The sequence below is a fragment of the Saccostrea cucullata genome, unplaced genomic scaffold (genome assembly GCF_032062105.1).
Source record: "Saccostrea cucullata isolate Sc308-1 unplaced genomic scaffold, CSIRO_AGI_Scuc_v1 ctg1034, whole genome shotgun sequence".
NCBI classification, from domain to species: domain Eukaryota; kingdom Metazoa; phylum Mollusca; class Bivalvia; order Ostreida; family Ostreidae; genus Saccostrea; species Saccostrea cuccullata.
The window spans coordinates 169,982-185,025 of NW_026932728.1; the positions used below are offsets into that span (position 1 = coordinate 169,982).

Below are 15,044 nucleotides of genomic sequence, written 5' to 3' on the forward strand. Positions count from 1 at the left end.
TCCTGGCCATGTAGTTCTGTGAGGGGGTCAGGGAGATTAAAGGTTCTATACCGTGGCAGATGTTGTAGAAATTCCTCTCTGGACATTCCAGTAACGGGGGTAGGGTGAGTGGTTTAATGTGTATGGACAGGTGGTGCCTGAGAAATCGGGGATATTTAAAAGACTGTGGTTCATGTGGAGCAAGTGGTCACTCGCTGATTAGTGTAAATATTTAAGATTCTGTTGCCCAGGCCTGCGAGTGTCATGATTTGGAGGGACTGCTCTGGATTGACTAGTCTAGGAATGCAGGGAGGAGCAGGTGATTTCTGAAAATGGAGACAATAAGGAAACTGTGAAGTGTGGATGAATGTTGTCTGTAATATTGAAATAATAAAATCTGAAGGCACAGTACACACCCATCATCTGAGTTCTGTTTAAGACAGGGGGAGGAGAGGGGGAGGGTTTAATTATCTACAGGTGGTCACTAGAGAGGCCTAGTGCCGATCAATATCTCACCTGCAATTTTAGGCTTTACACCTGCGAGGGTAACTCGAGCATCCTCTGTTCTTTGTATTGGGGAGGGAAGAGATAGCAATCTTGTTTTCATTTTTATAAAACAGTCATAAACGAGATAAAACAGATAAAGCCCTATAATGCGTTTGTAAGTGTGATTAGTAAAAAAAGGAAATCAGGCTTCCTGTTCACTCATTTTAGTGTCAAAAGCATTGAACTATCAGTCAAGGAAGAAATTAAATTTTGTTAATTAATATTTAACTGAGGAAGGATATATTTATTAAATTGATTTAGAAATTCTATAGTGGACGGGGGAGGATCCCAAGAATTTTATTTGACCTTTGTTTCTAGTGGAATTGTAAAGTGCATGTTGTATTGATCTGGTACAGAGCTGAGAGGTGGATCCGATCTCCAACAGGGGAATCCCGGAGTATTGACCAGCACTGACCAGTGATTAATGTGACCAGGAGAATTAAAGCTCTGTCCTTGTTGTAGAGATTAAGACTCCCCACTCGAATCCAGTGTATTGAATTATCTCTCAATGCAGGAGATCTCAGCTCTTTGTGTCTTTCTGCTGATTTACAGTGGGTTCCGTGACGGGGGCTAATCGTAGGCTTGTGTTTTGGGTTTTAAATTGAATGACACACTTTTTAAAAAAAAAAAAGAAAAGAAAGTTTTTTGAAAACAAGTTGACTGGAGTGTTATGATAGAACTGTGTTTTACCAGCTGTAGAGGGAAGATTGTGGATATAAATGTTGTGGAATTTCCTGATTTTCTGCTATCGGTGCTAGTCAATGAATTGTCAGAGAGGGAAGGAATTGTATGGGAATTTGTAGTACGCTTTCCCTCACTAGAGAATCTGCCCGGTGCCAGCCACGCGCACATCAATTTTACACATGAGTAGCTAAACACCCAATTTTTTTTTACAAGCCTGTGAAGTCATGTTGATTGGATTATTAGCTTTGTGGAAACTGAAGTGTGAAGATTTAAGCCTGTAGACGACTTTTTCCTCCCTCTGGTTTTTTATTTGGGTTTGCATCATAAATAGAGTCTGAGTGCATGCTACTGCTTGAAAAAAAGAGTCTGAAATTTTTTTTTAAAAGATTGCATTAAGGCCTAAGGTTTTTTTTTCCAAATGGAAATGAATCAATAGGCAGAAATGAAGCTCTAAAGGAAAGAAGGGGATTTTTATTGGAACTCCGAAGGAAGTAATAATAGGGAGCTCTGGAGAATCAAGTGTGTAAAAAGGAGAGAATTGTTTCCAGGTGAGATTTGGAGAGACCGCTGGACAAAATAATGACCGGTCTCTGTGACATCAAACAGCAATCATTGATCCACAAATATTGATGAAGGTGTGAAGAATAGTATCCATTAAATAGAGCAGTAGAATTCCTGTGTATGATATTGACTTGTATGAACAGTGCAATCCTAGAGCCCTATATTAATGACATAAATAATCAATTGGACTGGTATTTTTTCTCTCGTCCTCGGGGAGCGGAGTGGATTGACTTCCACTATGGTGGTCATGGCGGATGAGGAGGATGACAACTTTCAGTTTTATCGGATTGTGGATAAATATTATTACATACTCGTAGAGGTAAATATTATTACATACTCGTAGAGGTAAGATTGTGGATAAATACTATTACATACTTGTAGAGGTAAGATACCAATAATTATATATTTTTAAAGATTATGGTAGAGGCAAGGATTGCTTATAGTTACACAGAAATAATACCGTATAAGTGGACATTTTAGCGAGACGCAAATTTAGCGATTTCTACCTAAAATCTGGTGTTTTATTTTTAGCAAGAAGTAAATTTAGCAATTCTAAAATGCTTACTAATTTAAAAGAAGCTATTGCAAATAATACGCAATTATTTTTGGCGATATTTAATTTTAGTGACATCTGAAGCACCCTCGATAATAAAGCCAAAATTAAATCCTCGCTAAAAATTCTACTTATACGGTATTAGTTTCTGTACAGGGCTTGATATAGTTTTTGAAGGAAGGAACCTTCATAGAACAAATTTGAAGAATAGGAAGCAAATTTGAAATATACTTGTTCGCAAATTTTGTTTTTAATTATCAAAAAATTATCACAATTCAATCAAAATTGTTAACAATACAGGGTCTTTTTACTGTATGTTTTGCTATGTGTACTTTAAGTTTGGATATTGGAAGTTGGTTTTGTCAGGTGAAACATGCCTGGGATTCTTTTCTCCCTACCCCAGTATAAAGTCTTATCTACAGGGTCGTGATCTTAATGTCTTCTCAAAGTTTGACTTTTTCCAAATTTTGCGGAATTGTGTATTGATTTTTAGAGGTCACTGCGGTGAAGTGCTGTCAGGAGGGGGGTATAATTTGTTTGAAGGCATTGCTGGCCAAGATTACTGACTTTTTCTTATCATTTGTTTGTTATGTAAAGGAAGGAGAAATCTGGCCCCGGGACCCAGACAATTATTGGGGTCTTATATAGACACATTCATTTATCTGAATGACTCTGTCAGATTCTAGTCTCGAGACTGTGAATGGGGTACAAAGTTCAAGAAATATCTTATACAGTCAGCGACTAGGGAGACACATGCAAAATTTATTGATGCTAAATTATTTCATTTGTATCTATGTTTGAATATGAGTAAACATTTAAAGGACATTGTGTATTCCTTCGATATTATTAATATTTGTATATGAATGTGATAGATCCTTTTTTTTTTTTTTTTTTTTTTTTTTTTTTTTTTTTTTTTTTTTTGTTTTGTTTTATGGAGAACTCCATTCAATGTAAAAACTTGAGCACTGCTGGTTAAAAAAAAATGTGTAAAAGTTCAGTTGAAAAACTCATCGAGTCTTAATTATTAGGTTTTTGCATGTGAATCAGTGCAGCTTTGTTAGCACTGAACAATAAGGTTCCTCCACACACCATTTCCAGACCATCTTCAAGCCTGGCATTAAGCTCTCATTAGGGTGAAATTTCAATCAACATTTCCAATATTGTACCACGTGCCGGAGTCCCCCCAGCTGGGGGAAACAGACCTGCAGATGATAGATTTTTCCCAGCATCATTCCAATCAGACCGGTATATTACCCTGAGTCTGGGTCCTTAATAGCCCGCTATTGTCCAAACATCATTCCAATCTAAGACCTCTCTATTATCAGGAGTCTGGGTCTTTTAATAGCTGACTATTATCCAGGAATTGATTGTTGTGAGTAAACACTCCATTGACCCTGATTGCCGTGGTAATGAGTTGACCGGCTGATTGCCGCTGATGGACGTCTCAATGCCTCCCCCTTCCTCCACCCCTCATTTCATCTGTCAGGGGGCTATTCTTCTTTATTGCATGTGAAATAGATTTATGATCCTATCTGCTGCTCAGTTTTAATGGAAAATACATGTGTCTGTGGAAGCTATTCTCCTTAATGAAACATCTCTTCTTTTTTTTCCCTCTTTTTTATTTTTTTAAAAATAATTATCACCTTGAACATGGATGCATGTATGTTAAAACATGGCATTGAGTGAAAAAAAAATCTAGGCATTTTCTCTGTTTTTTGCCTCGCTGCACTTCTAATGCTAAAGTTTGTGAAGTTTCAAGATCTTTATCCAGGTGTTGCAGATAATATAGGAAGAAAGTTTGAAAAAAAAGAAACAGAAAAAAAATAGAATGGAGATATTTTTCCCAGGTGTTTTAGTCATTACATGTTAGTTGTGGTCAGATTGAGGGGGAACAGACATGGTATAAAGCCCTCATTAGAGCTAGGAATGATGGCCACAGCTGCCGACATTGACCACATTCAATGAGCCTTCTCCATACTTCCCCAATATTTCCTGTGGAAACTATAATAAAAAACCTTTTGTTACATTATTTTATGAGATTTGTTTTTATTTTGTTTAGAGCCTTTTCATCATGTTCATGTGGTCAGTAATTTTCTAATCATATTTTTGAGTTGAGCATGTTGAGTACAGATTTTTTAAAACATTAAAAATATGGTTGAAGAAATTAAAGGGACTTTCTATTTGACACATCAAAGATTATAAATTGTGTTGCATTTCACAAGTACATATTGATAAATTCTGCGCAGATTTCATTAATATGTGTTAACGACTGGGGTACTACCGATTTGTCACATTAAATTTGTCAAGACGCCACTATAATGTGAAGTGTTTTAAAAAAGAACGGAAGATTTTATTTATAGTATACTCAGTAGAGTGGCAATTACTATAAACACAGATACAGTGCATTTAGACATAAAATCTGTGTCTGTAGAATTTAAGAATGGTACCAGACACTTAGGATGGCAGAGGAAATGATTTTAAGAGATTTATATTTCTCATAAAGATCCCGAACAAACAGAGAGTTTCTCCCCAGGTATAACGGCCATGTGATTATCTACTTTAAATTGCTAGTTATTGGGGATTTCTCGGATGCTAATTCTATAGCGGTGTGGTGTTAAATGTTACGTATAAATCAAGGTAATGTTAAGGTGCAGCTCTGTGATAGGGGTAGGAAGTAGCGCAGGGTGCGGTAGTCTATATTTAAGCAATAAACTGGTGCATCACACAGTCTGGTCTGGCAAATTGAACACAAGACAACGTGTCAGTGGTAAAAATGTCTCTAACTTTATGAATCAAAAGGGTGTAAATATACCTTCTTTTGAGATTGAAATTAAATTGGGTGTAAGGGTATATTATATAGGATCGATCTTTTTGCATTCAGACTTCAGTTTTCTTAAGAGGAAGAATTGTTTTCCAGTATGAGTCAGTTGTCATAAATAGTGTTGTTTCCCCTTTTTGATAACCTCCTTCATTTCAAAAAAGCAGTACTATCTCTTAGAAATTATTCTAATTCCCCACCAACATGGGACCAGGTGCCACTATTTAACCCCAAGTCCCCTCCCCCAGCCTGTCTGTTTGCTATTTTCTACCCCCTGTTAGCCACAGATGGCCCTTATTATACACACGCTGCCTGCTAACAGGGAACACTTCTTGATTCCAAAAAAAAACTTCTAAAGGCATTCATAATGAAAAGAGCAAACAATTAAATAAAAAAAAAATCTCTGGAAAAAAAGAAGTGAGAGAGATCATGAGAAACAATGAAGAATTGGACCGGGAGCATGAGAAAATGTCAGGATTTGATATTGACCTGTTTTTATCAATAGTTGTGGCAGGATGCTGGGGTACTTAAATTTTGATTTATAAATTCCCAGGTAATGTTTTTTTCTCTGTGTCAATAATGACAGATGCCATTATAGCGGTTTGTTCTTTTTCCCCCCTCTACAATAAGGCATGGTAAAGTATGATAAATAGGAGACTGATTTAGAGACATCAATAGACCCTACCCTATGGCTGTTTGTCCCCTATAATGGCTATTATATTGACTGTTTTTAACACAATAATAGCGGCTATGTCTGTCAGCTGCGATATGCACATTTCCTTTGCATGATTTTCTGTAGTTACCTGGGTATTACCTGAACAGGTGGTCGACATTAAGATTTGTCATTCATGTCATGAATAGTTACCAATATTACATTTCAACATCACTGTGAACTGATAAGAGAAGGACTAACCCTCAAGACACACTATATTAAAGTTTGCTGAATCTTATATTTTTTAAAAAAATGGCATAAGAATTGCCATAACTCAAGGCTTATAACTTGCTTAAAATAAGGGATGATTGATTGAAAGATTTAAGCACACTTGAAATATTCAAATACAGACCCTGTAAATGTTTTACAAAGTATCAGAGCAGAATTTGTTTCAGTTACATATAATTAGCATTGGCATCTCGTTAACCTCTGAATGCAGTGGTCAGGAGGAAATTTATGAACTACCGACTTAGTGGAGAAGTCATTCTAGACATTCCAGCAGTGAGTGGTCATTAAGGAGTGAACATTTACTGGAATTTATAATGAGGGTCCTACCGCCTGGCTTTAATGAAGGGAAAGTCCTGGTCAAGTGGATAAGACAGCTTACAGAGAGTGGAGAGGTTGTGAAGGGGCCTTACAGGCTTCAAAAACCTAGTAGAAGGTTAAGTTTGAGTTCTGAATTACTTTTGTTTCAAGGTTTTCAAATTCTGTTCTCTTTGAAGAAGTTGCATCCCAAATCCCTTTCTGGCCAGTAAATTAAAAAAAATAAACATTGAATTGCTATTGAATTGGTTGAGATTTTTTTTTCTTGGCAGCCAATAAAAATCATTATTCCAGTAATGGCAATAGTTTCACTCTTTTCATTGACAAATTGAAGGTTAGGGAATATTGCCGATGGAGATAAATGTACATATCTATGAAAATACACCCACTACCTTATAAACATGAGAACATTATATGTAGGACGGGATGCTGATGGGACCGATACAATGATTACAGTACGGAGTATTGATTTCCTGGCGGAGCTATTATTCTGATATAAAGCCCCTGACATATCGATACAGGGATGTTGACACATTCCGCTCGTCTCATCAATTGTCAATGGCTGACGGGCAGAATTTTATGCAACATTACTCTGGGATGGTAATTAATTTTTTTTCAAAGCGGATCGAATTCTGGAACTGTATGAAATTGAAATTATTTGGCAGGATATTTGAATGAACCTGCAGGAAATCCATATTATGATGACATGATGCGGAAAATCTTTCCTATTGTTCAGTAAAGAAATTGATCATGAATGCAAGGTTGGGGGGGGGGGGACTTGTCATGCACCCACATTGACCTGGAAGGGAAGGAGGGCACATGTACAAAAAGAGAATCATAACTTCATTTCCTATGCTTACAGATTTCTGGAGATTGGTGCTCAAAAACACAAACTGTGAAAGTGGAGTGAATTTTTTCATATATACAAAGAAAATTTTCTAGTTTTAAAATTCTTTTACTAGCATCCCTTTGATCTGCAGATGAAAACAGAAATTTCTGCTTTTCAAACAGGCGGCATCTTATTAAAAGCTCACAGAAAACTTCTGTTTCAGATATGGGCTTCTTGTGTTTCCAGTTGCAATTAAACATTGTCTGCCATTTTGAAGCAGTTACTCTTGATTAATGTCGAGAGCATGGAATTAAGCTAAGTCAATAGAGCAGTAATGTGTCTCTGATTTAAACTCTGAGTTAGATTAAATTATTTTTCTTTGAATTGGGGAGCTGAACTTTAAAGTGGCCCCCATCTAAAGAAAAGGCCAGTCTTATGAAGTCTGAAGTAAATTGGAGTGAAAACAGGGGGGATAATGAGGGGGTAATGAGTGAAAGGTGATCTCCATTGAGTCAAGATTCTGGTGATAATTGTTCTTAAAGGAGTCTTTGACCTTGAAGTGTTATGAAAGGATTTGAAATGCAGTTGATGAGAAGTCCCCATACCTTCTTTTCTATCAAATTCCTCTTTCTGTCTGTGCTCTTACCCATTCTGTCTCCTCCCTCTCCCCTTTCCCTCTCTTTCTCTCTCCTCCCTCTATCTTTCTAAGACTCTCTTCCACTGTCTTTCTAAGACTCTCTTCCACTGTCTTTCTAAGACTCTCTTCCACTCTCCTTTCTCTTTTTCTCTCTGACCTCTCTTTCTTTTCCCACTCTCTCTATAAATTCTCTTTTTCCATTTCTTTCTCTTTCCTCTCTCTCTTTTTCTCTCTTTCCACTTTCTGTCCACTTCTCCCCTCTTTCTCTCTCTTCTCTTCCCACAAATTCTATTAATTTTTTTTTCCCTCTTTCTCTCTCTCTCTCCACTTTTTGTCCACTTCTCCCCTCTTTCTCTCCTTGCTCTTTCCGTCCCCTCTTTAAGAACCCCCTTATGATTACAGACATATGTATTTTAGATTTATTGATGGACACCTCTACAGCATAGACTTGATAGATATTAAAGCATTGCCAATTAGATACATAGATAAGTCTTCATAAAATCATCAATATTGATCAACACACAGCCGTAAATCAACACCCTGCATCAGTAAAACACTTGATAAAGCATGTTCATTGCCGTGGTATACTGATTATAGCAAAGAACAGTGGTGGAGTTGGGATCAAATTAGGCTTATCTGTGTAATGGAAGCCTTATCGGGGGTTCTCTGTCACAGTGTTAACCAAGAATCGATAATTTCTGTGGAAAATTGACAAGGTGTCCACGCTAAATCACAGAGAGAAAAAATATATCTGACAATTATGACTGGTAATCAGTCCAGGATTTATGTTATTTTTGACTTGCTAACTAGATGTGTATTTCAATATCATTTTTTTATATATATGCTTCAATTATGTTTTTACTATGAAGTTCAGAGTTTTCACAAGAAAAGGTCAAGGAATCTCCAATGAATTTCCTTTTTTTTTCATGATTTATTGGTTTTAAAAATTGGGTCATAACTCAGTGAGATTTGATGAAATCTGAATTCCTCCACATGTTGTCATAGTTGATATTATTGGTATTTTTGGATAGCTGTGTAGATTCACAGATTGTGGACATCTGTGGTCAGCACTAATTGACAAATCAAAAAGAGCAGTGAATGTGAAATAAAGATTAATCTTCCACTACCACTTTGTGTTTTCAACTGTAAGTAAGTGGGAGACTCATTATGGAGACCTGGCTGTTAAAATTCTTTTCAACTTGCTGAACTTTCGTTTAGAATGATTGATTGTTAGAAAACATGCCTTAGATGTGCAGGTGTCATTATAGATCAAAATAAACATAGATACAAGATTGTTCTGAAATACAATTATCACTTTTCATGAGAGTAGAGTTTATAGCCTCATAATGATTTCTGCTCATTACTTTTACTTAATAAATGAGGCTTCAGTAAAATAATTGATAATACTAAATTTGAAATCTCTGTAATAGAGTGTTGTTCAGTGAAAATTTCCTGTTATATATAATACAACAAATTTTTGTTAATATATATAAATAAGTCTTGTGTATTCTTGTTTTACAGAATAAATCTGAGAATGTTCTCGGAGATAAAGCACAGAGGCCCAAACTTGGAAAGGCCAACTCTAATCCAGTAGGAAACCTAGGACATTCAAGTGGTAAGTCCTACTGGGTCAGTATGACGTTCACTGGAAAGTCTAACTCATACTGCATAGTCAGTATTAAGTCAGTGGTAAGCTAAGTATCGAAAAGTTGCAGTTATAATATTTATTTTTGGGACTTACTCAACAAGTGACAAGGCAATTCAATTAATACCTAATCAGTAATAAATCTCATTCTTAAAGTATCCATGCAGTATTGCCCCTATGTCTTGCACAATATGAAGATCCATATTTTATGAAGTGTTATAATTGTTAAAGCCCTCAAAAATTAAAATTTTACTTTTTATTCAACAGTTACCTGGTAAAAAAATTTTAATTCAAATATATGAGGATTTGTATTGATTTTGGCCAAGTTAATTTATCAACTAAATGGTCACTTTTCTTGAGATTTTCAATTTACATCAATCACTGTACAGAGTCAATCAATTGATCAATCGTTATATTTCAGTGCTTCAGCAACCCCGACACAGTGCCAGCAGTGGAGTACTCCCAGATCTCCTGCCCCCTCACACCCCACCCCAGTCACGGTCCGGCCTTACCCCACAGAGACCCCAGGACAAGACCACATCAGACGAGGTGAGCTCCTAGTTCCGAGACAAAGTTCTGATAGGATTCTTTATAAACTAAATGCTGCACAGATATTGATACGTACATGTATTGTGTACCAAGATACAGTTTGATAATTTCTTGTATTTTTATGTAAACACAAGTTTTTAGGCAGGCTAGCTCATTGTTCAAAGAGCAGTTGCAAACTATTGTGAGCTTAAATACTGTAGATTGGCAAATAATCACGATGGGTTTTAATTTCACTATGTTCGCGATTAATCAATTTTCTGCGAAATTAAACCCATCATGAATGCTATCATTGGTTTTAAAAAATGTTTAAATGCGTAAACTATACAAAATTAAAATTAGATTCTTGCAGCGTGAAATTAAAACCATCGCAATTGGTACTTTAAAGAAATCGTGAAATTTTTTCACCGTGGAATTAAAACGACTTACAGTATTTGAGTCGGAAATTGACTGCACAGCCACAAGATTAAATTTACATGTAAAAGTATAGTACTTACTCTCAACTACTTTTTAGAGATTATAATAGAAATACTGAAATGCTAAGTAGAACAACCAAAATAATGCAAATATTTTTCTCTACAAATAAACATCAATAGGATGATTATAAATTTTCATACCAAAGAGTTTCTGTTGCTGTTTGGTGTGTTTTATACAACATACTTAAAAAACAAGGAAAAACAATAAACGAGCATGTTAGCATCAGTAGGAAACCGATTATGTGTTTATGATGACTAGCGTGGTTTTATTGGCTGTTTAAGAGGTGTGCGATTTAGTGGTACTGTGATGGCAGCCAGGGAAAGCCTCAACACTTAGGAAAACAAGTGCTTGATTCAGCACCCACTGAGAGATAAAAGTCTTAGTATAGGAAGTTGTCCACTCACCAATAATAGGGTTTTTGGTCGGGCACGATATAAACTTATTTTTTCCTGTACAGCAAAATCAACCGAAATATGTAATTGTTACATGATGGTACATTTGAGAGGGTTAGAGTGGGTGTAAAAATAACTGTCTTTTGTACACCCAGTTATGAGGAGATTTTTTGTTATCAGAGGCCTTGTTTGGGACAATGAGATGTTTTAAGTGACAGGAAATATTTAAGTAATCACTGTCTAGTTAGTAGAGTATGCCAGGACATAAACAATAGTTGGAAACCTGGGATAGTTTGCGTAGCAGGCGAAGCCCGTTGTACAAAAATTATATCCCATGTTTCCGACTATCGTTGATGTCCCTGGCACACTCTACTAACCAGGCAGTGATTCCATGTATATTTCCATTTCATTGTGAAATAAAATTGTAAATTTAGATTTTAAAAATGTTGAATGATAGATTTGAATTACATGAGGCCTACTATGTCAATTTCAATTGTGCCCGCCCACTGACGTCAAACACAGAGACAGACGCACGAAGTTTACATGCATGTTTAGCCTGGGTATTGAGACATCGACCTCAGTCTTTCTCCCTTGTTCAGTATCGTCAAGCGGTCATTAACATTTCTGATTGTGGGGTACTGAGACACCAGACTAAGTCTTTCTCCTTTATATTTCAGTATCGTCAAGCAGTCAGTAATGAGGGAGGGGTACTGAGACACCAGCCTAAGTCTTTCTCCTTTATATTTCAGTATCGTCAGGCGGTCAGTAATGAGGGAGGGGTACTGAGACACCAGCCTAAGTCTTTCTCCTTTATATTTCAGTATCGTCAGGCAGTCAGTAATGAGGGAGGGGTACTGAGACACCAGACTAAGTCTTTCTCCTTTATATTTCAGTATCGTCAGGCAGTCAGTAATGAGGGAGGGGTACTGAGACACCAGCCTAAGTCTTTCTCGGCCTTTGGGTTCGGAGCCTCTGAGGGTTCGACCTTGACCTCCCAGTCATCTCGCCGTGGCTCACAGATTAACGTCAATGTGGCGCCATCACAACCCATGACCGAAGCTCTGAGTGACACGCCAGAAATCCGAAAATACAAGAAAAAATTCTCCTCAGACATCTTGTGTGCTGCATTATGGGGTATGTGTTTGATAATTTACTGCTTTTGTGAGTGTTGTGTAAGACAAAGATCAGTTACTCCATAAATTTTCAGTTTCAAAGCTCTTTATCATTAAGATTTCTCTTTTAATCTTGAAAATGACTTGTTTATTTTTATTGAAAATCTGTAATACAAAATGAATTTTTTAGGGGTCAACTTACTCATTGGCACAGAAAATGGTTTGATGCTATTGGACAGAAGTGGTCAGGGAAAAGGTAGGTCAAAGTTAGGGTAAAACAAGGTTTAGATTCATACAAGATCAGTATTTGAGTATTTTGTAATTTAGGTAATAACAATTAAAAAAATTGAAAAGCAATGTCTGGTTTTAAATTTAGGTGTTAAATATTTGTTTGGTGGTTCACATATTTAACTCCCCATTCCAGTCTGATTTAATATCTTGGCTACATGTAGATATTGGTGTATTTAGTTTACACTTTGATCTTACTGCTGAGATATGTAACATTATTTCTATTTTAGTTTACACATGAATCTCGCGGCTGTTAGAGGGGTTGCTTTATGTTAAATGTTATTTCTATTTTAGTTTACACATTGATCTCACGGCGGAGATTCCAACAGATGGAAGTCTTAGAGGGACAGAATATTCTGGTCACAATCTCCGGCAAGAAAAACAAAATCCGCGTCTACTATCTGTCATGGCTGAACAACAAAATCTTCAAAAAGGAAGCGGTGAGCAGACTCAATTGATATGATTTTCTATGGATTATCCTCATTATTGGAATCACAACATTATTATAAATTAATCATTAGTTGTAAGTTAGTTCTAACACACAAATTATGACACTTTGGTCTTTTTTTATGAGCAGAATGACAGAAGGAATGGCTGGGTGAATGTAGGAGAACTGGAGGGGTGTGTCCACTTCAAAATAGGTAAACTTCCTGTGCAATGTGTGGCAAAGGGATGTAACTCAGATTCGTTTTTTAAACATTTGTTATAAAGATAATGTTGGATGTGAAATGTATATATTCAACATAGCCAAATATTTCTTATTGCCCTTAAGTAATCTGTGATTCTGAGAACTGCTTGTTGAATTTGGCGATTCGTTAGTTTGAAATCAATCTGCAACAATTAATTTTCGTGACTGAGGAAACATTCTCTACACATACTTATCAAAATTATTGGTTCGCGGTGATTAATGTTTGCAAATAAAAGTAGGTTGTGGAATTTGCAAATATTTCTTGCCCACGAATAAAAGTTTGTTTACAGTACACTGTATTACATGTACAAGTTTTGTATTTATTGTGATTGATATATTATATGGACAAGTTTTGTTTTTACAGTTAAGTATGAGAAGATCAAGTTCCTTGTGATAGCCTTACAGGAGAGTATAGAGATTTACGCCTGGGCTCCCAAACCTTACCACAAATTCATGGCTTTTAAGGTGAGACAGGAATAATTCAGAGAGATCTATTGCTAACTTATTTATACTTACTGATAATAACGTTACCATATACTGTGTCCTCTTATTGTAAAGGCAATATAACATGAATATTTGATTTTGATTTTTTTTTTTTTTTTTTTTTTGCAGTCTTTCACAGATCTAGTCCACAAACCATTGATAGTTGACCTTACAGTGGAAGAAGGTCAAAGGTTAAAGGTTCTTTATGGTTCCCATAGTGGTTTCCATGGCATCGATGTGGATGAAATGTTGGCGTATGACCTGTACATTCCCACACATGTAAGTACTGTATGTGGCACATGTGAGTACAGTGTGTGACACATGTTTGTGGACACAAGTGTTTAGAATTAGTGTAGTACACTTAGGCCTGTATTGTGAAATTGTTTTATTTGAGTAGAACTGTTTCTGAAAATAGATTGAGTGTAGATTTTCTATTTATGTTATTCCAGTAGTTCTCTGTAATATTCCTTTCCTTGCCTAATCTCTTTGTGATAGTTTTTGTACTGTGTGATACGTCGGTGTTTCGGTGTCGGCGTCCCAGGTTAAGTTTTTTGGAGCAGTTTTCTTTTTAAGTCTTCTATGTCTATATTGATTAGACATGCATGGAAGATGCTTCTAGTGTGTTTCATTGATGTTTGTGAAGTTATGATCTTGGTAGTAGTCTAAATTATGTTAGTCCTTTACTGTTTTTATTAGTACTTTATGATTCAATAGTCCTGTATTTTGTACCACTGATTACTTCATAGTACAAAAGTCCTGTACTTGGTACCACTTGTAATGTTATAGTACAGTCTTTAGTACAATACTGTATATCTGTTTTTTTTTTTTCGTGTGTTGGAAGTTTTGCGAAAAAGGGGTAGATTAGTGCAGTTTAAATTTTGTGTAAGATATTTTTCACGATTGAAGATTTTTTATGGTTTAAAATGGAAATGTTTTTATATAAAATTATAGCTGACATAATTTCTGCGTGTTTTATATTTTGTGAATTAAAAATAGTCGCAAAAAATGCGAGATAATCGCGAAAAAAAAACAGATATACGATAGTCCTGTATTTTGTACTATTGATTACTTTATAGTACAGTTTATAGTACAGTAGTCCTGTATAGATCATCGCAAGGAAAACCAGATATACGGTAGTCCTGTATTTTGTACTATTGATTACTTTATAATACAGTTTATAGTACAGCAGTCCTGTACTTGGTACCACTTGTTACAGTATAAGTACAGTTTTTAGTACAATGGTCCTGTATTCTGAACCACTGGTTATTTTTAGTTTCGCAGTCACCCCCAGTCCCCGCCCCAATCGGGTATTTCCTCATTTTACGCCCACCAGGTAAATATTTCCTAGTTTGCCTGCCAGATTTACTTGACTATTTAGTTTTTTTGTTTATCAGCTGTAGTGCTACAGATCATAATTCTGGGGTTTGTGTTTTAATTGCTTGTTCTTACAGTCTAGTTTTATACCCAACAAATAATAAACAGTAATAAAGAACTTACTAAGGAACTAAAATGTTAGTTCTTATTTATTATGGGATGGCTAGAAAAGTATTA

The 15,044-nt window shown here is 35.9% G+C and overlaps 1 protein-coding gene across 2 annotated transcripts in view; it reads left to right on the plus strand.

The window, feature by feature from the left end:
• The window catches only part of LOC134235930 (traf2 and NCK-interacting protein kinase-like), a 49,517-nt gene that overhangs the window by 30,857 nt on the left and 3,616 nt on the right, over window positions 1–15,044 (plus strand). The window contains exons 15-23 of one of the 2 annotated variants that reach the window (XM_062718104.1): window positions 9,384–9,477; window positions 9,929–10,056; window positions 11,816–12,056; window positions 12,225–12,290; window positions 12,617–12,762; window positions 12,900–12,963; window positions 13,375–13,475; window positions 13,623–13,772; window positions 14,767–14,826. In XM_062718104.1, coding sequence (XP_062574088.1) covers window positions 9,384–9,477; window positions 9,929–10,056; window positions 11,816–12,056; window positions 12,225–12,290; window positions 12,617–12,762; window positions 12,900–12,963; window positions 13,375–13,475; window positions 13,623–13,772; window positions 14,767–14,826 — 1,050 coding nt within the window. The remainder of the gene's footprint in view (window positions 1–9,383; window positions 9,478–9,928; window positions 10,057–11,815; window positions 12,057–12,224; window positions 12,291–12,616; window positions 12,763–12,899; window positions 12,964–13,374; window positions 13,476–13,622; window positions 13,773–14,766; window positions 14,827–15,044) is intronic. The other variant, XM_062718105.1, reaches the window with a different exon arrangement.